This window comes from Lissotriton vulgaris, chromosome 9, assembly GCF_964263255.1.
Source record: "Lissotriton vulgaris chromosome 9, aLisVul1.2, whole genome shotgun sequence".
NCBI lineage: Eukaryota > Metazoa > Chordata > Amphibia > Caudata > Salamandridae > Lissotriton > Lissotriton vulgaris.
The window spans coordinates 1133703648-1133730097 of record NC_141697.1 but is presented as its reverse complement, the minus strand read 5'-3'; the positions used below and the strand labels follow the sequence as shown (position 1 = coordinate 1133730097).

Below are 26450 nucleotides of genomic sequence, written 5' to 3'. Positions count from 1 at the left end.
TGATACACAACCCATTGGGAGATAGTCCGCTTGTGTACGGCTTAACATTTGGCACCCACGTACCAAACAAAGAGCTGGTCATCCACCCGGAATGGTTTGGTGCGATCCAGTTAAAAGGAAAGCGCAAGTTTTGGGTACAGACAGTGGAGTCTCTTCCTCTTTCAAAGGATGCGGAGGCGGAAGGAAGGTGGGAAAAGTGATGGACAGCCTAATGTGAAAGGCAGTGACAACCTTGTGCAGGAAGGATGGACGAGTCCTGAGAACTACCTTGTCCGGATGGACAGACTGGAAACGAGGCTTAGAAGAAAGAGCCTGGAGCTCACTCACTCTTCTGGCAGATGTGATGGCAATCAGGAATGCAGTTTAAAGCATCAGAAGCCTCAAAGCACAGTTGTGAAGCGTCTCAAAGGGAGCGCACATTAAATAAGTCAAGACTAGATTCAAGTCCCACTGAGGTATAACAAAAGGAATAAGAGGAAAGAGATGAGTTATGCCTTTCAAAAAACTATTTACAACCGGGGACTTGAAAAGAGAAGGCTGATCTGGAAGCCGAAGGAAGGCAGAGATGGCTGAGAGATAGCCATTGATGGTGCCCAGAGCAGAGCCCTGCTGAGCCAAAGAAAGGAGGAACAAGAGGACCTCAGAAAGAGGGGCAGAGAGTGGATCCACAGCCTTTGCTGTGCACCATGCCACACATTTGTTCCACAGGCAGGCATATACAGTCTTAGTGGAGGGACGCCTGGCTGCCAAGATTACATCACAAACTTCGGGAGGCAGGTCAAAAGACTCCAACTGCTGACGCTCAATCTCCACACAAGTAGGTGGAGGCTGGACAGATTTGGGTGGAGGACCTTCCCCTGTTGCTGCGACATAGGACCTTCCTGAAGAGGCAGACGGGTCGGAGGATCGATGTCCATGTTGAGCAGCTCGGGATACCTGACTCTTCGTGTCCAATCTGGAGCCACAAGGATGACTTGGGCCTAGTCGCGCTTGATCTTCTTCAGCACTCTGGGCAGAAGTGGTATAGGCGTAAAGGCCTGCGATAGAACGCAACTCCACTTGTGACTAAATGCATCGCCTAGCGAGTGCTGCCTTGGAAATTCAAACGTGCAGAATTGCTGACATTGCGCGTTCTCTTCGGTGGCGAATAGCTCGGACCAAGGCTCTCCCCACTGTCGAAAAAGACCTTGCACAACCTCCGAGTGAAGACGCCATTCGTGATCCATCATGCACCTGCGGCAGAGTTGTCGGCCCTGGCGTTCAGTGAATCCGCCAGGTGTTTCAGCCATGTCCAGAGGCGGAGGACCTCCTGACATAAGGTCCACGACCCCACCCCGCCCAGTTTGTGGCAGTACCACAAGGCAGTGGTGTTGGTGAACATCTGCACTACTCTTCCCTGGACAGAAGGGAGTAATGCCTTGAGTGCAAGACGGATCGCCTAGAGCTCCATAAGGTTGATATGGAGCCCAGACTCTGCAGGAGACCAGAGGCCTCTGATCTCCGCCTCTCTCATGTGACTGCCCCATCCCAGAAGGGATGCGCTCTGTCACCACTGTGTGTTCTGGTTAGGGAAGGGAAGAGGGATCTGCTGTTGACCCAATTCTGGTTCTTAAGTCACCACTGCAACTGTCGTGCAGTGTCCTCGGAGATCAGGACGCAATCAGACAGATTCCCCTGGTGCTGCACCCACTGGAACTTTAGGTCCCACTGCAGAGCTCGCATATGCCCCCTGGCATGATTGACCAGAAGGCTGCAGGAGGCCAAGAGGCCCAGGAGCCTCAGGGTCATCCTGACCAAAACCTGGGACAGAGGCTGAAAGATTATAGTCCTATCCCGAATATCCTTGACTCGCTGTTCGGAAGAATAAACCCTTAACTGAGTGGTGTCCAGTACCGCTCCGATGAAGAGGAGCTTCTGAGAGGAATCAGGCGTGACGTTGGCACATTGATGGGTAACCCCAGCGAACGGCCGTAGTCTGGAGGTGGGAGACCACTGCCTGGGGAAAGCCGGTTTTCAACAGCCTGTCATCTAGATATGGGGAAGCCTGAAACCCCCGATCTGCGCAGATGAGCTGCGACCACCGCCATCACTTTCGTGAACACCCGGGGGGGCGCTGGTAAGGCCAAAGGGGAGCACAGTAAACTGAAAATGCTCATGGCCTACAGCGAACCGCAGGTAACGCCGGTGGGCCGGCAGGACGGGAATGTGAAATTAAGCATCCTGCAAGTCCAATGTAACCATCCAGTCTTCCGGGGCGAGGGGAGATAAGGCCTGAGCAAGCGCCAACATCCTGAACTTCTCCTTCCGGAGGAAGCGGTTGACGTTCCCGAGATCCAAGATAGGACGCCGTCCCTTGTCCTTTTTGGGAACCAGGAAGTAGTGGGAATAACAACCACGACCAACTTCTGGGACAGGAACGCGCTCAACGGCTCCCTTGGCCAAGAGAGACATAACTTCCTGTTAAAGAACGCCCAGGTGATCCTCAGACATGCGGTGGTATTGCAGTGGCATGGCTGGCGGGCTAGTCTTGAAGGGGAGGAAGTAGCCCCTTTGGACTATCTGCAAAACCCACTTGTGCAACGTAATGGTGCACCAGTGGGGGAGTATGCTTTGCCAATGTGCAACATTCTGTCCATCACCTTGTGTGTTTTGCTGTTCGCCCTATGTGGGAAGGGTATGCCCAGACGTGGGTCCCGTGTTTACTACGTCGTTGGAGACAAGCTAGCCTGGCTGATGACGGCTGATAGACACTCCCGCTCTATGCAGTAACTAACAAGTGGGCGGGGGTACAAAGTCTTTTTGCCCAGGATGCATGGTGGAGGAGGAAACAGTGATCCGTGTAATGCTATTCTGTCCAGCATATACGTGGACTAGGGCAAAATGAATCATTCAACTGTGCAGAAACATGGGCATCAGAAATTATCGAGACTTCTTAAGGATCCTAAAATCTGATACTGCACTAGTACATGTTGTGGAGTGTTCAAAATTTGTCTTCGCCATGTGGCTTAAACGTGTGCTTTTGCTAAAGAATGCTATTTAGCCACTGGTGGCTGTTTTTTAGATACAACTTTTACCTTATTAAAGAGGGATGCCTCTCTAACAAGGTTTGCTAACTTTTAAAAGAAAGATTTTATATGGTCTTAACCCTAAATTATGTTTTATACCAACTTTTAATTACTATAACTGACCCCCTTGTTATTCTCCCTTGACCCCTGTGTAAATTGTTTGAGCCAATAATATAATGAAACTGCAATCCCTCATTCTGCTATTGATCATATTTTATTGTACTGTTAAAATGTATATGTGCTTTTATGGCTAAAACAGCCGCAATAAAGTTTGATGAATGAATGATAGTCAGAAACCGGTCCTAGGATGCTTGATTCTGGTCCAGGGAAGACATGGCTTGGCAGTTTGGGCTGGACTGTTCCCATAAGGCACAGGGTCAAGACTGATTTGCATATGGCCATGTCTGAACTGGGGTGGAGTTGGTGAGCAAAATAACGATGGATTAAACCCAGATCTGTGACTGCGGGAGAATGTTTTAACTATGTGCAACATTCCATCCATCACCTTGTGTGTTTTGCCAGTGGGAGAGGTGATGGCGGATCCAGCCGCCCACTGGTGTTTGGGCGAAAAGCAGACTAAGAAGGGCGGCTGGAGAGGCCCATGGACTAGCCAGTGAGTCCTTGAAACGCTGTAGAGCGTTCTCCACTTTGTCACCAAAAAGGCATCGGCCATCAAAGGGCATGTCCATGAGGGTATTCTGAACATACCTTGAAAAGCCAGTCTCTCTCATCCAGGCGTAGCGACGAAGAGCAACTGACGTGGAAATCATCCTGCCTAGAGTGTCGGCGGTATCCAGCCCACAACGGATAGTAAACTCCGCTGCATCCGTCCCAGGGGAAACAGCCTGGATGAGCACTGTCCAGGCCTCCTCCGGATACCTGCGCCACCGTATCCCACACTGAGTGGAATAACAGCCCAACAGACATGCAGTGTTTAACGACCGCAGCCCCAAGCTGGCGGAAGAGAAAATCTTCTTCGCAAGATGATCCAGCTTCTTGGATTCCCTTTCCGGTGGAGAGGAAGGGAAGGTGCTCTTGGAAGTAGAGGCTTGTACCACCAAGCTCTCTGGGGTAGGGTGTCCAAAAGGACGCCAATAAGGGTCTCATTAAACAGCAGCAGGGCCTCCGAAGAGCTCGCAGCCGGCTGAAGTGCCTCTGTCAGGAGGTTAGTCCTGACCGCCACCTAGGAAGCTCGATGGTTGAGAGCCTCAGCTGCCCTACGCAATACCACTGCATATGACGCTCCCTCCTCTGCAGCCATGGTAGGAGGTGACAACATGCCAAGGTCAGGGGAGGTGTCTAGACCACTGGCATCCCCCAGTTCCTCTCTCCAGTCCTGCCCAGATTCTAGTTGATCAGTCAGATCTCCCAGTCCTCCTCATCATCCTCTGGGTGCCAATCTGGCAGAAAAGCGACCCCATGAGTGAACAGGGGCACAAAAACCCCACTCAGCGCCGGATCCACATCAGGAAGGAGGCCGGGGTCGAATGCGGTAGCGGTGGCAGAGGAAGCGGCGCCGGTGGTGGAGGCGTAATAAGGTCAACTGGCGTCGATCCTGATCCAGGCCTGGATCCAAGGGAGGCCTGCGGCGAAGGCCTAGGTCCCCCTACCGAGTCCGCGGGGCCTGAATGCACGTGGGCGGGTTCTGGCTGCCAAAAGATGGCGTGCATCGCCTCGTAAAATGTACGAAGCTGGGAGTCCCCCCGGGTCCTGGGAAGGGAGGGAAGCCCGGAGTAGAAGGTAAGGAATCTATAACTAACATGTTTCTTTCAGATAAGGACTTCACCCCCCAACCAGTAGTGCGCCAGGAGGCACGTTTGCTGATTGGTGGAAAAAGGGGGGGCATGGCCTCAAAAGACCTCTTAGCAATCCCAATGTGAGGGACTTACTGGTTTCCCGTGTTTTTTTTGTTTGCCAATAACGTTGGTGTTGTTTGACGGATGCTCATGAAATTTTCAGACGAATTTGCCACTCACTTCGGATGCTGTGTTGAAATTTTCAGGGTGATCCGTCACGCAGGGTAGAGAAAAGGGATGGGGCAAAATTTGTATTTCTCATGTTAATTTCCATAGGAAACTTTAGACACAGCTACGGCCTGTACTGCGTAACGGAATTACGCCAAATTTGCAGAATGATAGTTGTTGGTTCCAGAAAGAGTCCTTTTTGTTGAATGGTACAAATCTGTTCAGTAGAGTGAGTTATTTTAAGAAATGTCCAGTTGTATATATAGGGACACAGTGTAAATACAACCCCACTCCCTTACCCATAACACGTATTCACTCCCCTATACAGTCACTGACACAAGCACACACTCGCCCATACAGCCACTCTCATAACCATTCACTCATATAGTCACTCATACTCCAATCCTCCCCTAAAATGCTTTTCATATATGCAGTTATTCACCTATATACCACTGAGACACCCACTCACTCACCGACCGCCATACACACACTGTCACCCATACAGCCCCTTACACTCACTAACCCATACAATCACCAACTCATCCATTCACTCATTAATACAGGCAAGCTACAAATCATTTCAACCACCCACCCACCTAGACACTCAGACATTGATAAAGGTACTCAGACAACCAATCACTCACCCATACAGCCACTCACATACCCACTCACACACCGATACAGCCACTTAGACACAAACTGACACTGACATTCACACAACCAGTCATTCACCCATGCATTCACAGAAACACATAATCGCTCACTTAGCCAGTCAGTTAAGCACCCACTGAATCATCCATACAGGCACTCATACACCCACTGATTCACTAATACCCCTTGGTATGTATATTTAACACAAACTTTTTTTAAATGCTCACAGTCACTTGATGACGTCATGAGTGATGTCAGTGATGTCACTGACGAGGTCATGAGTGATCTAATATGTGAGGTCAAAAGCAGTGCATTACGAGGCGCAAGTTATAGTTCGCTCACTAAGTTATAATGGCTGAATTTCACTGGTTGTGTACGAATGTAATTTGAACCTAACTAAAACGTCCTTCTACCTTTGGTTTTTTCAGTAAAACTAATATGTATATATATATATATATATATATATATATATATATATATATATATATATATATATATATATACATACACACACACACACACATACACACACACACACTTATAGATGTGCAAATGTTTAATATACTATTTTTAGGTCTCGCTGAGCCAGCGCATGTGCTGCTCTGCGAGACATTTTGTAGGTGGGTTTTAAAAGTGCTGCTACCTCACGCTTTGGCTGGCCTAGCGTTTGCGTTGTCGCGAAGCTGCACCCGCCGTCTGTCTTTCACAGGTCATTAAGCGTTTGGACACTGCAGCTGCTTACACTTTTGCAGACGTGCGCCCACTCGTTCCGCCCTGTCCCGGTGTAGACCGCCTCTCTCCTCATGTTATTTGGCACATTATTTCATTGTTAGCATTTACAAATGGCTTGGATTTGTATAAATATTACTTCTGGGAACTCCAACAAACCTTTAAAAATTGAGATAACACATTAGCTGCTCTTCAAATCTGCCAGTAAATGATATTTTTTGTCAAACATATTTGAAAATATGTGCTGTAAAATACGCTTTCTGTGCCATGGGACAACCTCAAGCTTCCCTGAAAAGGGCCAAGCTCACTCTTGTGTTCATTTGCATGCTTGCACGTGGACCTGTTTGAAATTGTCTGTCTGGATTGGTTTTGGATTCTAGACTGGCTCTTGCTGTACAGACGGTCCTTGCTTCGCTAACAATGTATGTTCTGACGTTCCGTCCAGCCAGAGTGGAGTATATCACTCCACAATAACTATGCCCTGGAATTACACCAGATTCCCAGAGAAAACAAGTATTGGCATGGCCAATAGTTCTCGCATTTGGGACCTTATAGGTGTTCGGCCATGCAGCAGTTGGTGTTGTTGCACCAAGGACATCCTGTAGCATACCTAAATACTTATAAGGTCCCAAAAGCGAGGCCTATTGGCTATGCCAATGCTTGTTTAATATGCTTTTTATTACAAGTGTTTGACTGTGGGGAGGGGTAATGACAAGAGGCAAAGCCTCAAGCGTGTCACGGTGCCCCTCCCTCAAAAACTAGAGTAAATAACAGTTCAGTTTATATATATATATATATATATATTTTATGCTTTTTCATATTTAGTTTAGTATGTTTTTATATTCTATTTATGTCATGGAAGTGAAAATAAATGTGGCCCATATGTGCAACTCTAATTATAAATGCATGTGCACACATGTATTACTACTGATCAAACATCAAATTTCAGTTTATTACCAAATCACAGCAAAATTCGCAAGTGAAAAATATTTTTGGGTCAAACACAGATTCCCTGTTGCAAATACTTTACACACGGAAACAATTTTACTAATAGTGAAAAGTCATTTCTACATGCTTTACCTTACAGCACATGCTTAAACCCTTACATCGTGGTTTTAATTAACTATTTTTGAAAAACGAAATACAAATGAAAAATTGTCATTTAATAAACCATGTTGTCAACCAATGTGTCAAAAAATGTTTTCCCCGATTTTGTGTCAAAGACTGATGAATCTCTGCCTTCAACCTTGCTAATCACAGCCCCGCAAGGCTGCAAGTCAAAGCTCCAATGTTAGCTGTCTGCTGAATCTAATAAAGAAATAAGGCAAGTATTTTTGCAATTCTTTTTCAGACAAGAAAATGAAAATGTTGCCTCTTTTGCCCTCTTCTGGGGGGTGTTGCAAGAGACCCGCTATCTCCTCCCCCTGTTTATACCCATACTTATTACGCATAGCATCTAAGATTTGTGTGCCACTGTAAACTAGCATGTTCTTTTAGCTTTTTCACCTCTGCATCCAGTCTCTTGCGGTCTATCTGATGCAGGAGACTGCAGGATTATTAGTCTGCCTCCACAGGATTCCACATATATACAGAATCCTGAGTTAAGTGTATATATTTCTTTTCCACTCTACATAACAACTGTTGAGGTGGCATATCGTTTTAAAACCTTTTCCCTTATTGACGGACACTCGGTCAACTGAGAAGTTTATTTCTGCCAGTGTTACTAAGTTAAGAGTCTCTAACAGGAAAGAGGACTTTTAATGCTGCTCTTCAAGCTGTAGCCTAAAAGCAAGTCATCTAGTGGTGAAAGGCCCTATATTTGAGATTCTACTTAATCTTAGAGTAAATCTGTTTCAAAGTCCAGACAAATGTTTTCTTACTCACGCTTGTAATTTGTGTCTCCTCCAGTCCCAAAGACTTTATTTGGAATTTCTTCACCCACAATATCCTCACGTTTATGCCCATATTATAGTATGGGTGTGTGTGACTGGTTTCTAACCCGTCTGAAACTTATGACCCCTTTTTGCTTCATTTAAAATGTATTTCTGCAAGAGTGCCACAGCTGGTCTTGAGAGGTTGTTTTTTGTTATTCAACTAAGGTTTTTGAGGACTTCGACTTCTGTCAATGCTGATATTTTTCTTCCCTAGTAGCAGGCAAATATTCGTTTCCTGAACCACCTTATGATTTGGATATTCTTTTGAAGTAGAGTCGGTTCTTGTAGGTTTGTCCTTCCTGGTATCTTTTGGTTTCAACCCATTAGGACTGGTTTTCAGTGGCTTTCAGGTTTTACAATAGCCAGAAATTAGAAACATCATCATTTTCATAATCAGTTACAAATTGTCGATGGCTTTTTGGCCAAAATGAAAACTTGGCTATTTTATTTAATAACATTGTACTTTGATTCTTGCAGCTCTCTCAATAATAGATGGCATCTTTATTATTCAGTTAGATTTCTTTTATCGTTCCCCTGTGCCTATTAGACCCCAAATCCCTCTCTCCCCGCTTCCAAACCAACTCGACTCCTAATCCCACGCTCGCCTCGCTTCCAAACCAAGTAGTGGTAAAATATTCTAAAGACTTCAGCTATGTATTGGGCTATCATTTGATGTCCTAGTGAGTCGTACTGGCTCCATCTCTTGTTTGCAACACAAATAAATGTTTATTTCAAGAACTCTTCTGGATGTAACCAGCAGATTGCAGAAAGCACAACATGTGAATCGAGAACACTGCAGAGTGCGTGTTTTCCCTTTGAGATTGTTCTGGTGTTGATTCATAACAAGTTTAACCAACCAATTTAAAGAGGCAATGCAGCTTTTGCGCCCCCACATCTAGATTCCCTAATTACCATGATGTACACACTTTACAGGAACACCTAAAATCCATTCTGTGCAAATTCATCAAAAAGTAAATAAACTCACTGACAATCAATAAGTTGCTTTTCCTGTGGGCCATCCATCTGAGCAATAATTAGAAGTGCAACTGCTGCTTGTTATGTATCGCCCAGCTTTCGGTGGCTGTTATCTCGATTTCAATACAACTAAGCAATCATAATACCTTCTCCTTCGGGTAACAGAAGGCCCATACACCCTCCAACAAACCCCTACAAAAACGACTATTGGCACTTTAAGGAATAAAGACAGAAAGGGTTTAAAATATTTGTAAGCAACCTAAGCATGCTGGCTTTAGGCAATTTGACTTCCTACACTTAAATAAGTATTTAAGTCGTGCAGAAGTCCCATGTCAGGTGAGTAGCTTATTTAGTCCCAATTTAATTATTTGTGCTTTGACTGTTGTATTTTTGCTATTTCCATTTTAAAGTCACAACCAGTCATCAAAACCTGAGAAACGTTGAGATCTCTATGGAGACCTCTTTAAAATAAGACTCTGTAACCACAACCAATGAATGGCCTGTAAAATAAGTACTGGAAAAGGACTCTGGTAGGTAGGATATAAATACTAGCCAGAATATATCAAGAGTGAAGTAGATAGTTTATTATTGAGATATTAATCGAAGAATGAAATCAGATGGTAGGCATGCCCTTCACACAAACAGTTATTTGAAGAAGGGTTAGCCCAAAGAGAAAGCCAGGGTGTCTTGGTTGAATCCATGCTTAACACTAGGAATAACAACTGAAATCCTTATAATGGTTATCCATGGACATAAGCATACAGAACTCAAATAAAGGTTTGGAGAGAGTGGCTATGAATCAACTTTAACCCTTTACCACAAAGCAACATCCAGAACCCAAACAAGCAGGGTTCAGGATAAATATTCAGCTGTGGTTACTATGGGTCGCAGAACTCAAATAGATGAGACTGGAAGCTGGCCAGGAAACGCCATTGTCCTGAACCTTCTTTGTAATATTCTTTTGAAACCACTAGTCTTTCAATCTTGGTTAAACGGTCAGTAAAAACAAGCATTAGAGCATCTGCTCTAAAGTGGTGCACGTCACTCTTGTGGATGGTACTTCGACACTAACACTTCCTCCCATTCAGGTGTCAGCTCCCTCGACATGCAGAGTACAATAAAATTCAGCACTAGTGCCTTTGATTTTTAAAGCTAATAGGCTGCCCCTAATTTTAATGACTAAACCCTGAGGAATATCAGTGTACTGTGCTGACAAGGACTAGAAAATACGACTGCGAAAACAGTCTGAAATGCTTTGGCAAATGCATGTGGGCTGAAAACAGTGGGATGACTGAAAACTATTTGATCAATGCCTTACTGCAGCTACCCAGTTCCAGTGTCATTTCTGTGTGTTGATCAAAAGCAATCCATGGAGTCACAGATGCAGCAGTGGTTAAAAACAAGACGAGTTCACTTGTAACTTCAAAGGGTTGTACCACAGGTCCATGCTCCCATGTTTCTAGTGAAGTGGTGACCCGGGTTTCCTCATGCTTCCACTCTGCTAGCAGGAAGCTTATTTGGCACTACCACAGTATATGATTCTATGCTAGTAGCAGCCACAGAATTGAACCAGCAAGAGTGTCGCAGTGTGCCTATTTGCCAGAGTGAAATACATTGAGCATGTCATGCAACTCTCTCCACTTTCTTCATACTTTCCAGAAAGAGAAACAAATGTAGTGTAGACTCCCCCATTCCAGCTTTACTTCCAACAGCATTGAATTCTCTTCCTGTAGAACTCGAAGCTATGCAAACCAAAATAAAGCTCATGTGGGAGCCAGAATGCTTCTTTTAAAAAGTGGAACCACTAACAGTACGATGGGTCATCTTGGAGCATAGAGTAGAGTAATGTTACCCAAACTGTGGGTGCAATGAGCAGTTTTATGCACTCACCACAATGTACAGTACAGGTTAAATACCCTAATGACAAATGAGCGCTTAATGAAATGATTACTATAACTATTCAACTCAACTGAATGCCCCAGACAGGTATCGACACGTCAAGAGGCTAGCTCTCCTCAACAGGACTAAAATTCTAGTCTTCTAATCCAGATCACACAAGATTGCTAGAAAGAAATTTGCAAGGCTCAGAAGACTTATGACGATAAATGGACACAAATCAACACAGATATTCTCAAAGCTAACAATCAATCAGCCTCAAACATTCAATCCAATCTAGTCAAAAGGCTTCTTCGTAAAGACAGACATTAAATTCAGTATCTGTGCCCACCTGTGAAACGAGGGGCAGAACGAGCAGGCTTATTCTAGGGAGGATTGTCATAAGGAACATAGACATTTATGTCAATCATCACCATAGTAAATAAAACTAATTTCTCAAAATAAAATTACTTTTGTTACTACCACAAAAACTCTTAAAGCCTCTGAAGCAACTGTGGAAAATGCAACCTTTCCTAATCCTCTCATCAAGCTAGTAAGTCGTTTTTACCCTTCTATCCCCAACCAGAATTGGTTCTCAAAAGAATACTATTGAATGCTTTTTCATGAGAGTAAAACTTTAAGACATCCTTTCCCACCCTCTGGTTTACAAGGGTAAAAGTTTAGGATTCTCTGATCAAAAAGGCCAATTATTCAAAACGTATGTTCGTGGCAGCAACAAACAGACTGGCGCTGGCAAAAATCATTTGGTATTATTGTCTAAACACTATCAGGTCCATTAAAGAGCAGTATATGATTAAAAACAGATAAATAGTTCCCTTTATGTCGAAATGATTTTGTCATTCCTTAACACTCAAAAAAATTAATTGTTTGGCTAGAGACTAAGATGCCTGTATTATGTGCGCATTCCTTAAGGTATTGACTTGATCATTAAATTGGCACTCTTAAGTAGGAGGTCTTCAAACGGATCTCTCCCCTCCACCCACATCCTGGGGGCTTTAATTCACCTGTAAGAGGAGCATCCTTCTGAAAACAGTGCTGTGTTCTCGTTTAAAAATAACAGAGAGGTGAGTAATGTATCATCAGTAACCTTTTTTGTCACTCATGTTAAGGCTAGGCGTAGGTGGAAGGAGCAGGGCTCCGAATGACCCTAAAAGTACCCAATTCTGACAAAGGATCATGCTCTGAATACTTTCACACTTGAGGGAGACCAGGCTGCCAATAGCATGTTGGTTTTGTATATTCAATTGCATTTTTTAATGGGATACCTGAAAATAACTACAATGTTGAATTCATAAATATGTTTAAACCAGCCATTTTACAGTACAATTATGACAAAATATTTGTAATTCCAGGTGGCCCCTAATCAATTTTTTTTCCACACAAGGGATTGCACAGCATTAAAAAAAGGCTTAAGACACCATACTAGGTCAATATGATTCTTTGGGGGTGTTCCTAAGAGGCAAAATGCATTATTGATCTTTGAGTACCCAAGTTGACATACACGTTTTCTAGCTCTACCAAAGGTTCCTCTGCTACACTGTTACTCGCAGACAGGTGGTCATCTACCAAGAGCTTGCGTTAAACTGACAGAAAAATTGAAAATGTGTACATTTTAACGACATGGAACGGAAAAGTCATACTTCACCTGTGAATGATGAAAAACATCTTTTGCTATGGCATTCAAATCAGTCGTATCCTGAATATTCCGGACGTAGTCAGCAACAGCTTTGATCACTACATCACAAGGTGGTAAAACTAATTGATGGGCACGAACCTGGAGAAAAAATTTAGAGTACTTAGTAAACTACATAAGGGAAATGTTTACATTTTAACACACCGACCAATATTATGATGGAAACCATCACACTGATGTCCCTTCTTGACATTCTATTGAAAGGGAATTAACTAAAATGTGTTACTGCAAAACAAACTTAAATAATACTCCTTATGCGCTGTAAATAATGTCAACTGAGTGCATTGACAGCAATATGGTTATTTTATACGACATCCTTTATATCGTCACAATGATAGCAGACCCCAGAATAACACCCCATAATAAGTTGTGTTTACCTTGAATAGGTTAAATACTGTGGCTTAAATGTATTTTGCATTTCTATAAAGACTTTGCAACAGATTAATTTTCACTCAATGGTTTCAAAAGTACTCCCCTAAAAATACATTTAGTTTTAAGTTATATGCATCTTCTTTACAAATGCTATAAAAATGCTCAGTTTCACAATATTTAAGAGGTCCGTCCACAATTATCTGGATGTAGTGTAGGAAAGTTCAAAACACTTGGGGGCCAGACCAAAAGTTGATTGCGAAGCGGTTTGTAGAGATCCGAGCTTCAGTATCACATATGCAGTGGTGTGTCAAAAAGGGCACACCACCCCCTTAACTGTACATGTAATTCCCTTCTTGAAAAAATTAGCTACTGCTACGTATTTTTGGATGATGGCTGAAAGGAACAGAGATAGGATGATGATAATAGGGAAAGCCTATTAACAATCACTAGAACGTCATCTTTAGTAGGATACATTTCCGTCATGGCTGTTCCCTAGTCTCAATTTTCTGAGTAGGTTCTGCTGCAAGCGAGAATAAGAAAAGAGGGAGCATAGGCCGAGGCAAAAACTTGAAGATCATCCTGGCCACATTTAGCAACGCTCTAGTATGAAGCTGTGATTGTGTAGCTTCAGCTAGGTATGTGTTGTAGCCCATGTAATAACACAGCATCAATCTCTCTGAAGACAATGCCTTCGTCCAGGTGGAGTATGAATGAGCACCAGAATGAATTTGGGCTCCAGGCAGAGTGTAGCATTTGATGATACTTTATGATCCAACTGGCAACAGAGGATATAGCAGCCGATCAGCTTATGCCAGTGATAAGAAGGTCACTTAGTTTACTGGTAAAAGATATGCGCCATTACTTTTATCACGACAAAAGTGCAAAGTGCTCCTGATATCAAGGTTGTGTACATTCTTAGCCTTGAAAGAATGGAGATGTAGAAACAATGTGGGAAACGATTGAATCGCTTGTAAAGCACAGACATGAAGAAGGCGGGACAAAGCGTCAGATTACTTTTTACCACTGAAGTGTAGTGAATAGTTCTCAGAAGCAGAGGGGTTATGGCATATTTCTACACATGGCTGAGGTTAAGAATACTAAGAAGTGAATTAAGAAACTGCTGATCACATTAGCCCAAAAGCTCAAAACGTATCAGCCTGTCAAGGGCAAAGCTAAAGTCCAGGAAGAAAATGTGGCACCTAAACGGAGGAAACAGAAGCTTCAGGCCGTTGATGTCTTGACCACTTCATTTGAGGTGTGCTGGATTCCACAGAAGGACAATGACACTAAAGTAGCACAGCGCAGACACATGCTCAGGTTATCCGTCATCAGTGTTGGAAAGTGAGAGTTCCCTGCAGTAAACCACCAGCACCAATACTCTGATCAGTCGATGGTGACAGCAAGGTGCCGAAAAGGCATCCTATGAAAAAGTTGGGAGCATGAGGCCACAATTTTGGGGCGTGGTTGGGGCAAGGGATAGAAAGAGAAGGTGGGGGCCTGGGACGGGCTGGAGTAGTTACCAAGCTCCTGGACCCACTGGGAACTCATTTGAAGCTAGGCCTTAGGGACAATCTTACTTCAGGATGTCTGCAGTTCCAGAGGCCATCTGGAAGTCTCTCTGCTCATTAAGTTCAAAGCGGATAGCTGTTCCCCTCTGGAAGGCAGCAAGACTTTAGAAGGTAGGGATTAATCCTCTTGTGGTAGTTCTTGAGAACACAAACTTGAATAGGGTCCAACAACAAGGATGGACTCGGCTTCACCCCTTTGACATTACTCTGAGAAGTGGCCACAAAGGGACAAAAGTGGATATCTTGCTACCAGTGGGGCCAAATTCTGGGTGAAAACTGTAGCATCGACATTAAAACCAAAACACAATGAAGTAAGCATCCTGCATTTTCACCACACATATACACTCTTTGGGGATGCTACCAACATCTGAGACAAAGTAAGCTTAACCAAATTCTGCAAGGGTGGAGGGGGTCTGGATTAAATTGAGCAGAGTACTCCGCGCGTTTTTCTTTCGAAGCAAGTAGTGGCCCTGTACCTTTCTGGGGATGGGATGAACTCTACTGCTAAAAGGAAAAGCTGTTAGGAATCATGGCAGGAATACAGGGCATCAAAAACAAGATTCAAGGGGTCAAAAAGCCAGGACATTCTGATGTTCAGAAAGCAGGTCATTACTGTCACACTGCTTGGGAATGTGAGGTGTTCCCTTCTTATCGGACGTTAACTCTGTTCAGTAGCAATAACTGTCTCCTTGCTGTCAGTAAAGTGATAGGTCTGATTGGCACTCCATTTACCATAAAGCACTTAGCTTGATGATGGTAAGCAGATGATGTCTGGTGGTCTCCTAGAGAGTCAGACTCTAGCAAGAAGAGAGGTAATCATCTTGGATATGTTGTGCAGATTTGTAGGATAGAAAAACAATGGTCTTTCATCCTCCCTACTGCAGTCCTCTTGAGTAGGAGTAGTGATGACAGGGGTCTGACAGGGTCAGAGTGGATGGACTTCATGATAGCAGTTCCTGCTGGGGTAACAATGGGTGTTAGACCCGTAAGCCTTAAGGTGGTCTTCTGCCAACCGTTTTGTCCCCACTCCCTTTTTACTGAAATTCGTTTTAGTGGCCTTGGGACTATATTCACTTTACCACTGCTAACCAGTGCCAAAGTGCTTGTGTTCATTCCCTAAAACATGGAAAAATAGGATTACATCTGATTGACATATTTAGTTTACTTTTAAGTACCTTGTACAGCGGTATACCATATAACCAGAGCCTGTAAATTAAATGTCATTAGTGAGCCTGTAGCACTTGTTGTGCCACCCATTTAAGTAGCCACTTAAAGCATGTCCCAGACCAACAGCACTCCCCTTGCAGCGACCTGGAGGACAGCTCTATGCTGGGAAAAACTAGACCCCATAGAATTGGACCATATTCTTTGTAGCTTCTGGCATTTTTTGCTATGCACTGTTGCGAACAGATTCATCACTGGGGTTCCCCAGATTCTAAACAGATACTGTACTGTTTTGTTCTTCAACTCCCATTTGTGGGAGCAGTTCTGTCTGCTCATCTGGTCCGCTGTAATGTTGTCTACTCCTGGTAGATGTAAAGTTTGTAAGTAGATGTTGTGTATTATTGCCCATTGACAGATTTCATATGCAAGTTTGCTCAGGGGAAATGATTTTGTCCACCCTTGCTTGTTCACATAGAACATTGTTGCTGTATTGTCGGTTTGGATTAGGATGGTTTTTCCCTGAATGTGTTTCTGGAATGCTTTTAGAGCTAGAAATACTGTTATAATTTCCAAGAAGTTGATGTGCTTCGTGGAATCCTGCTGGTTCCATTGACCATGTACTTTCAGCTGGTTGAAATGCACTCCCTAACAGTTGAGGGATGCGTCCGTAGTGACTGTCACCGTTGGAGTTGGGTTCCTGAAAGGTCTCCCCTGTGCTATGATGTTGGATGCCCACCATTGTATCTCCGCTTGCACCCTTTGTATAACCAATAGATCCGCCCATCTCCCTGTGGCTTGGGACCAGCTGTTGGTAAGCTATTCTTGAAATGGTCACATGTGTAGTCTGGTATGAGGGATTAGTGGGATGCATGATGAAATCATGCCTATTAGTTTCATGACCCTCCTTAATGTCAGAGACCGACCCCTCTGCTAAAGATACGTTTCCTGATGGATCGCCTGTATCCTGGCTTGTGTGGGGTATGCCTTTTGTTTGGTTGTATTTAACCTTGCTCCCTGGAAGGATTTTTCTTTTTCTGGTGTTGTTTATTCCTTGTGGTTTATGGAGAAACCCTGTTTGTAACGTTCGGATTGCTTTTTGCACATGATTATGAATGTTCGTTTTGAATTTCCCCTTATGAGCCAGTCGTCTAGATGGGGATAGAAGTGGATTCCCTCTCTTCTCAGGGTGAGCCGCCACTGCGGCCAAACACTTTGTGAACACAAGGGAAGCTGATTTTACTCCAAACAGAAGCACCTTGAATTGGTAGTGCGTTCCAGTATTTGGGTGTAACCCTACATGAGAACTTATCTTGGGACCCCCAAATAGCAAGATCCCGGCTAAAGCTGTCCCAACTGTCGGGGGCAATTTTGAAGGTCGCAAACACTTCTACTTTTAAACCCATTAGCTCGGCAATAGAAATGTATAAAACCCAAGCTAAAGCGGCCGCTTCTTATGGTAGTGAGCTATGGGGGCATAAAGCAGGGACAGAACTTGTCAGTGTAGAAAATATTTTCCTCAGACGTTTCCTAGCCCTCCCCCGTGGCACACCCCTGCTCCCCTTGAGACTAGATGTGGGTCTCCCCTCCAAAGCCGAGGATCTGGAATTAAAGCCATTAAGATTTTGGCACAGGCTCTGGACCACAAGCGAGCTTGCACACTATAGGCAAGACCTCATTCATGTAATGAACTTGAACAAGCGTGACAGAATTCCTTGGTTGGCCTTTATAAAGAAAGAACTGTATCGCTTGAGAATCCCCGAGTTATGGGAGGTTCCTGAACAAGGCTGCCAAAGGGTCTCTCGTAAAAGACTGGTGGAAATATACAAGGAGAAAAGTTTAGCTACTCTGGTATCTGCACCCAATAATGGCACTTTAACAGACCGATTCTTGGATTCCAAAACTTCTTATCAATTTGAAGGTTTTATGGACATTATTTTCGCCATTTTAGCACAAAAATTGTTTATCCAATGGAGGTTAGGCACCCTGCCTATCAAAACCTTTACCTGCAAATGGACAAAGAGGGATGATAAAATCTGTCCAGGGTGCAGTAATCATGATGAGGAGAAAATTCATGTTCTGTTTTTCTGCCCAGCTTACAATAGACCAAGGAAATATTGGCCTGCGCCATTATGTAGGAACTTGGGCATAAGGAGCCATCTGTACTCGTACAGAATATTGAAAACAAGTACTCTGCCCCACATACTCATTGCAGTTGCCAAATACATAATGGCCATGTGGCAGATAAGGAAAAAACTACTAAAAGACTGAACATTGATATGAACTGTAATGTTACTCCCTCTCATGAATAGACTCCCAAGGAAATTAATTTTTATGAAATGTTTTTTACATACGTGAATGTCTTTTAATGTTGAATGTTTTTATTGTTTTTTTTATGGTCTGAAAGCCCGAAATAAAGAATTTTTGGATTGGATTGGATTGGTAGTGTGTTCCGTTGTGCAGGAATCTTAAGTACTTTGTGCTTTTTGTTTTTGTTAATAGGAATATGAAGGTAAGGGTCTTTGAGGTCTATTGTTGCCATGTAATCCCCTTTTTGAATCTGCAGGAATATTTCCTGAAGCATGCACATTTTGAAGGGTTGTGTCAGTATGAACTGGTTTAAGAACCTTAAGTCCATGATTGGTCTTAAAGTTTGATCTTGCTTGGGTATTTGGAAAAATGGTGAATAGTTTCCTGTGAACCACTCCTGTCTTGATACTTTTTCTAGTGTCTGTTTTAGGCACAGTTCTTGGATTTCTGCGTTTAACAATATTTGTCCCGACTTCCATAATCATCTTGTTTTTGGTGGGTTTGCAGGGGGTGCGTGTATGAGCTCTTTGCAATATCCTAACTTTATAAAATTTAATATCCAATTGTCTGTTATCCTTTCCCATTGTTTTTGGAAGAAGGATATTCTTCCCCCCCCACAGGTGTTTTGTGTGGATCCTTGTTTGAGATTAAGTCAGTTTGATCAACTTCCTCGTCCTCTAGAGGATTGGCCTCTGCCTCTTCCTTGAAAGGGCAGGTTCTGTTGTTGGCGACAACCTTGGTATCCTGACTGCTGACCCATTTGCTGATTTGAGTTCTGCATGTGAGTTTGCCGAGACATTTGTTGCCTTTGTGCAAAGGTGCCTCTACCTGTGGGCTTTCTGTTATTGAATCCCCATCTCTCAAAGAAACCTCTCTGTTGCAGGGCACCCACTGCACTGGCTGTTTCGTTGTCCTTTCTAATTTGTTGAAGGGACTCATCCACCTCCTTGCCAAACAGTGCTTTCTCAATTGAATGGCCTATTAATGATGGGTTTGAACCTTCTGCTTAAACCCTGAGATCCTGAGCCAGGCAGGTCTTCTCAGGGTGGTTCCTGTGCAAATCTGCCTACTAGCAGTGTCTGCTGCATCCAAAACCGACTTTAGACAGGTGTTAGCCACATTTTTCCCCTCCTGAACAATAGCCGTTGCTCTCTTTGTCTTCTTCAAGAAGTTTGTTCAACATTTCCTGTATCTCATCCCCATGTTGGTGGCCATATCTATTTAGTAATGCATTTGAGTTAGCAATAGGCCATTTGTTTGCTGCCTCTTTCTCCATTCTCCTCCCCCCATGTCCATCCTCTTACTTTCTTTTTCTGGTGGTGGCCCTGTGTTGGAGTCTGCATTGGCTCGCCTCCTAGATGTGGTGACAATAACAGTCAGTTATATTGTACTTCGGTGAATATATTTTGGGTCATTTCAGGAGGGTTTATATTTTTCCTCCATCCTGGGGGTCACCCCCTTAGTTTGAAGCTGGTTCCTTGAAGGCTTCTTTGCCTTGGTCCAGGATACATGTATCTGGTGCCAGTGTTTCTAGCAAGAAACATGCGTCCCCTTTCTCCTCCTCGAAGGGTACTCCAAATTGATTTGCTGCCCTTTTAATAATGTCATTATAGAAAGCTATGTCATCTGGAGGTGAAGCTTTTGAAGGGTGGCTGGAAATCTCTACTTCTGGACTCTCGGGGTGAGGTCGTTCCACGTATCTGCAACATTTTCGGAGTATTCCTCGTCTTCAGGTATATCTCCATATTCCTCGGGTTCTTCGCCTCGAAGTCCTAGGGTTGGGTGGGTCTATTCCTTTCGACCTCGAGGGCCCTCTCGGCTTCTGAGGCTGGAGATTTATTTTCTTTTCTTCACGAGGTCGACTGTTGTCTTTGAAGGTGTTGTGCCCTTTTTTGCAGGTACGGTGTTCACCCGTGGCTTTGGTGTCTTTAGCGATTTTCCCTCCCCAGTAGCCTTTGGTAGAGTTCCTTGGAGTTTTCAATCGCGGCTGACCCACGATCGCCTTTTTGGTTGGTGTCGGAGCTGCCTTGTGCACCTTATGTCTGTGGCCCTTCGGTTCCGACAGATTTTTAAGGTGTCTTCCTTTTCAGTCTTCTTTGGATCTTTCGCCATCTTCTCGGCGTGGATTTTTTCAGTGTCTCCTTCTAGGACCTCGACATCCGATCCCCCATGTGTCGACTCCGCTGGTGCTCCATGTTCTTCCTCGTCGCTCGAGAACCCTAGGTCTCTCAAGGACGTTTTCTTCGATGTCTGCTGCGACATTGTGACGCAGTAGGCCTGTCTTTGTTTCTGGAATGTTCTCAGAGTTTTGGGAGGGAATGCTGCGCAGGCCTCACAGTCCTGGTCCTGGTGATTTTCAGGCAGGCTAAGGTTGCTGATGTCGTGTGGGTCGTGTTGTGCGTACTTGTGGTGGCACATTGGGCAGAATTTAACGAGGGTATTCTCCATGAACTCTACCTCGCCATTTGTGGACCAAGGTGGTCCTCTTCTTGTCCGACGTCTATGTTTGATTATATTTTCTTGACAATCTTCTTCTTTCTCAAAGTTTTTGGGGAAAATAAGAATTTTTTGGGGCAGTTCCAGTCTTGCTTCCAGACCCAATGGCGGAAAAAAGAATCTGAAGATGGCTACCATGCACGTCGACCTCCAGGATACCCCCTGACGTCACACAGGGGATGTACCTGGCACCAAATGGTGGTACACAGCGACCAAGATAAGAGAAAGAGAAGAAAAAAAAAGAAAATTCCGGATCCAACCACTAGATGCTGGAATAATGCACAGCAGGTGAATCCAGAAAAGGATTCATGCTGCAAAACCTAACACGGTCAAATCAGGCTCACCGCTCAACCATGCTCCATTATCTATCATGAAGCAGGGAGCCAACATAATCTACCCCATGTTATTTAAGTTGTTAAAACTCTCCCTGCAATCTGACGTAGTTCCGTTCCCCTGGAAATAGTGTTAAAGAACCCCACCATGGATCCGCATGTAGCAGAAAACTATAGACCAATATCCTGATGATCAGGTATGGGGAAAGTGCTTAAAAAACATGTCAATTATTATCATCATCATTCTTAGAGACGAATTACATCTTACACCCTACACAAACAACATTTAGGATGAAACACAGAACGCAGACTGCAATTCTTGCAGTCACGGAAGAGATCAAATAGATCCTTGCTCAAAGGAGGTACATCAGCAGTCATCCTGCTGAACGCGATGTGGATTTTGCTACTGTATCCCATTCAGGCTTGTTAAAGAGACTTGAAAGTGTGTGTTTAACTGACCTAGCATCACAAAGGCTCTTGTCTTGTCCTGAGGATAGGAGCTTTCAGGTCTTTGACAAGCACAGCCCTACCTGCAAATGAAATGGCCCCAATCAACCTTTATACAAAGGATTTGTCACCCCTGCATTGTTCATTCAGCAAGCATGAAGCCAGGGAAGCAGGAGACTTCAAGCACTTCAAAGAGAATCTTCTAGAAACAAATACTTCAAAGAGAATCTTCTAGAAACAAATACTTCAAAGACAGCACAAAAACTTAGGATCCTCATACCCTCTCAAGTTCATTCACTGGACCTGCAGAAGGACTCTAAGGGCTGCCTGCTGTGTACCCCACAGGACTGCTTTGCTGCACCTGGAAGGGCAGATTTGCTGCCTAGAGATTGACGAACTCTCAGACGACTGCCCTGCTGTTTGAGCCCAGTTTAATCACTTGAACCCAAGACTACCAGAGTGAATCCACGCACTAGTTGGCTGGTCTCCTTATCAGAGCCTCAGGGACAGAAAAGGCTCCAACCATTTTGAACCAACACCCGGACCCAGCCTGGGTGAGTCCCGAACCCCCAATTGGCATCTCTGCTCTCCTGGGCCCTTGGTTGTGGTGTTAATTTAGTAACTTTTGTGATTCACCCTGATGGGCATTGTGGCGTTTGCTTGAACAGGATGGCTTCCCTATTCAACCAACAAACCAATTTCTCACAACGGGCCATATGGTTAGCATTAATTCTTTGGATAAGATTGGGAGGAGTTTGGCAAGGTCTCTTGGGTGTGGTAGAGGGTTACGTTGCTGTCAATGACTGATTTTGAGGGTGAAGAATTGAGAGAGATTGTTACAGAGGTCCTGAGAGGAGGTGATCGAGTTGGAGGCAGTCGCTGGTGAAGTGAAACCCTTCACAATGGCAAAGATGTATTTGCCTGTTTTGGTGCGGACATCGACGTGGTCTGTCAGAGCAGCACATTTGGTGGTACTGATCATTTGGTGGAACCGTCCCAGGTCCAGCTCGAATGTGCTCTTGCTGTACTGTCCTGGCTCAATCTCCATTTGCGCTCGAGCTGTACGAGGTGGTATTTCATTAGTCTAAGTTCCTCATGCTTCAATTGTCCTGGGGTTTGGATTTTGTCGTATTGTGTTTGGGGATGGCAAGGTAGTCTGCACAGGCGGTGATACAATTCTTGAAATCTGTGATGGTTTTGAGGAGGCTTTTGTGTTGTTGTCTTCGGGTCGGTCGGTGTGGAGAGCGATGTTCCAGTCCTGGTCAGTGATGCGGTTCCAGTTTCTGCAAGCTGGTCTGACACAGGTGCATGTGCGTTGGACAGGGACAGTGATTCTGAACTTGATGAGGGTGTGGTCGATCCAGGACACTGGTGTGGGCTCGTCTACGCTGATGTTTTTGAAGTTGGGGAAAATAGGGTTTAGAAGTTGTCTGGTGAAGTGGGTAGGTCCTTTTACCCGTTGGGTGAGTCCCAGGCTTCCATGGTCTTCGATGAGTGCTTTTGAGTTGGGGGGTTGGTGCAGTCTTCCAGATGGAAGTTCAGTTCTACCGGTAGGATGCAATTGCTAGTGCTGCAGGAGTGGGCGAGTACGGAAGTGGGGTCTTGGGTGCTCTCTGTGCAGGTGTGGTAAGTGTTGGTGTGGGTAAGTGCAGAAACCTTACAGGAAGCACAGGAGAATGCTCCCTCGGTGTGTGGTGCTATGAGGCAGCATTGCATGGAGCGGCGGCCCGGGTTGTGGGGTCACAGTGGTGAAATGGAGGGATGGGGAGGACCAGGGTTCCTGCCGTCGGGCGTGGTCCAGACTCAGATGGTCTTGCCTCTGGTGCACACGCACTGCGGCCGCTGTTCAGTAGGTCCTTGGAGGGGGAGGGGTGATGTCACTTCCTACACATATGGATGAGGAGAAATCCAGTTATATCACTTTCTGTGCAAATGTAGCACCTGGAGATGTTCTCTATTACTTTTTGGAGCATGAATTCTGAACTGATTTTACAGTGTTATTCTGAATACTTGCTGCATTACTGTATGAATATTCAAGGAAGGTGAAAAGTGAGTATTTTTGCAAGCCTTGTTCAGTTTTCTTCCCTGTAGATCCAATCGCACCTTCAATCAATCAATCAATCATATAATTCATAAAGCGCACTACTCACACGTGAGGGTCTCAAGGCGCTGGGGTGGGGAATACTGCTACTGCTCGAAAAGCCAGGTCTTGAGGAGTGTTCTGAAGGTCAGCAGGTCTTTGCAGAATTATGATTTCAGTTGTTGTAGAGAAGCTGCTGGCTAGAAAAATGCTCATAAACCAGCAAGAAACTACTGAAGACGCTGTTTGTATATACACCATAAAGTAATTAATTTCCCTTCAGGGATAGCCGATCTTGAAGAGGTCCTAAAACTGCCTTCTGTGCGTGACAAGACTGTATTTTATCTTCCACCTTCTTCTTGCCCCCAATACTTTCCATTCCCTTCAGGTATTTAGGCAAGTCTGGGATACAGAGGTTCTTGGCATGAGGAGTGAAACTGGTCTAGTTTTCAAAGCCCTCCTAGGGTGCATTACATGTACTCTTCCTAGCAGAAGCCTCCGGCCATTCAGGAGAAAGTCTTGGGATGCAGAGGTAGCCTTGAAGAGGGCAGGTGTTGAGATGTACAGCAAGGTCATTCCTGATCACTAAGACAACCCATGCATCAGCAAATGTATGGATCCAGTGACGGGAGAGAAGGGAAAAGAACGCTAACTCTACAACCTCTTAAGTGGAGTGGCCCTCCGAAGAGACATGGGAAGATAGCTAGTCCCTGAGGCATTCATTACAATTTCTTGGTCTCCCTGGATACCAAAGAAATAGCTTGATCTTCTCTCAAGTCCCCTCTTCGAATGCTAGTAACTTCCTGACAAAGAGGAGGCTACAGCCATGGCTTTGAAGCAGGCGGAGAACCCATCTTGAAAGACTGGGAGGCGTTTGCTGGATGCTAGAAGGAAGGTGCTTTTGTTGGTACTACTTTGGTGGCACAGAGAGAATTTACTGCAGCAGTGACAGCATTTACCGCTGGTGGACCTTGGCTGGGATAAGCTTTCCCGGTGAATGAGTTGCGGACCGCTCCTAAAAAGTGCTGAACCTGAAGGGGCTAAAGGTGGGACATTACCATGCTGACGGTGAACCCTAGGTGATACAAGAGATCTATGGTGGTCTGGGTAGGAGCTAAGCACTGTTGTTCATTTGCCCTCTTGATCAGCCAGTCGTCCAAGTGACAAGACACAGATGCCGTTCCTCCGGAGATGAACGGCGACCACCACAAGACACTTGGCAAACACCTTTTGGGACTGTGGAAACCACAAAGGACAGTATTTTGAACTTAAAATGCATTACCACAAACTGGAGGTACCAGCGATGTACAGGGTGGATCGGGATGAGAAAGCAAGCGTCTTTCATGAATTTGCCTGGGTGTAATAGAGGGATAGCATCCTGGAGCGTGATCATGTGGAAATGCTCTTAGAGGGTGAAAGTGTTGAGGGGCCAGAGGTTAAGTATAGGCGGATTGAACTGTCCTCCTTCAGGATACGGGGTAGAGGGAGTACACTCCTTTGCCACGTAGGAGTGGTTGCACAGGATCTGTGGCCCCTTGTGAGTGAGTGCCTCTACATCCACCTGAAGGAGGTGTTCGTTCTAGGGAGAGGGTGTGTCTGCGTGGTGGGGTTGCTGTGAATTCCAAACAGCAACCCTGCCCTATGATGGAAACGAACCACTGATCTGTGGAAATCTCTAGCCACCTTTCCAGAAATCCATTGAGTCTCCAGATAGATATAGTGCATTCGGGAGGAGCAGGGGCTGCTCCCCAAGCTGTGCAATCTTTTCCTCTGCCCTGAAAGCGGTTAGCCCTGTAGCCACCCCTTGAATAGGAGGAGAAAAAGGGGGTGGTGAGAGAAGTGGAGTAGAAAGATGAGGAGAATGCCCAAGAAGTAGATGGATAGTGCCCCTATCCTGGAGCTTTCTGGTCTCAGCTGGTGAATCAGGCTCCAGTGCAAAAGCCTCCTCAAAAGCAGACCTCCTTTTGTGAGGGATAGATGCCAGAGTCTGTGACGGAGGCTGGGTGAGGATTCTTCAGATTTGTGGATGGATGAGAATCCTTTCCTGCCTAACATTGAGCTCTTCCTGTAATCTTAAGGGATAGGCTACTCCTGTTCCTTCGATACAGTGGAGGAAGGGGCTTTGGGCATCAACATTTCTGCACCGACACAGACACCGGCATCCAACGCGCTGGTGCAGAGGGGGTTCGGATGCAAAGAAGTCTTCGGAGTCGAAGGGCTCAAGGGTGACTGACATCCGCGCCAGAAGCAATGTCTTATGCAACTGTTTTAGTGCCCTAGTCTGGCTCAGAGTCCTATCCGAGGCATGTTTTTGTTGCCGACCTTGGCCTTGAGGCAGTGGTGGACTGCAAGCCTGAATCTGGGATTCAGGCCTCGAACCCCTCGAGGAAGTTATTTGGTCTGACGGAGGGATGGATGGTGTCCTTAGAGTCGATGTTTTCCATGGTTGGGCCTGGGATTCTACATCCTTCAACTCCAGTGAGCAGGAGGAGTGATCGTGCTCTGGGGACAAATAGTTTGCAAACCTGGTGGAGGTCTGCCCAGGGACACTTTGCACGACACGGTGGGCTCTTTTAGAATAGAGTCCTCTCCATCACGCAGTCACCATTTTCAGGGAAGCAATGATGGTGTAGGCCCCAAAGGGTGCGTAGAGTAGAACCTGGTCGCAGAGTGCGATGAAGGGCGCGATTACACAAAAACGTAGCACAAGCGACAACATTTGTCATTGACTGATTGAAGAACCCGAAAACACTTGAAGACTATCACTGCAGGCGTCA

At 45.0% G+C, this 26450-nt stretch overlaps 1 protein-coding gene across 2 annotated transcripts in view; it reads right to left on the bottom strand.

Moving 5' to 3' along the window:
* The window catches only part of FAM120A (family with sequence similarity 120 member A), a 453805-nt gene that overhangs the window by 276830 nt on the left and 150525 nt on the right, over positions 1-26450 (bottom strand). For both annotated transcript variants that reach the window (XM_086939166.1, XM_086939165.1), the window contains exon 4: positions 12860-12988. In XM_086939166.1, coding sequence (XP_086795292.1) covers positions 12860-12988 — 129 coding nt within the window. The remainder of the gene's footprint in view (positions 1-12859; positions 12989-26450) is intronic.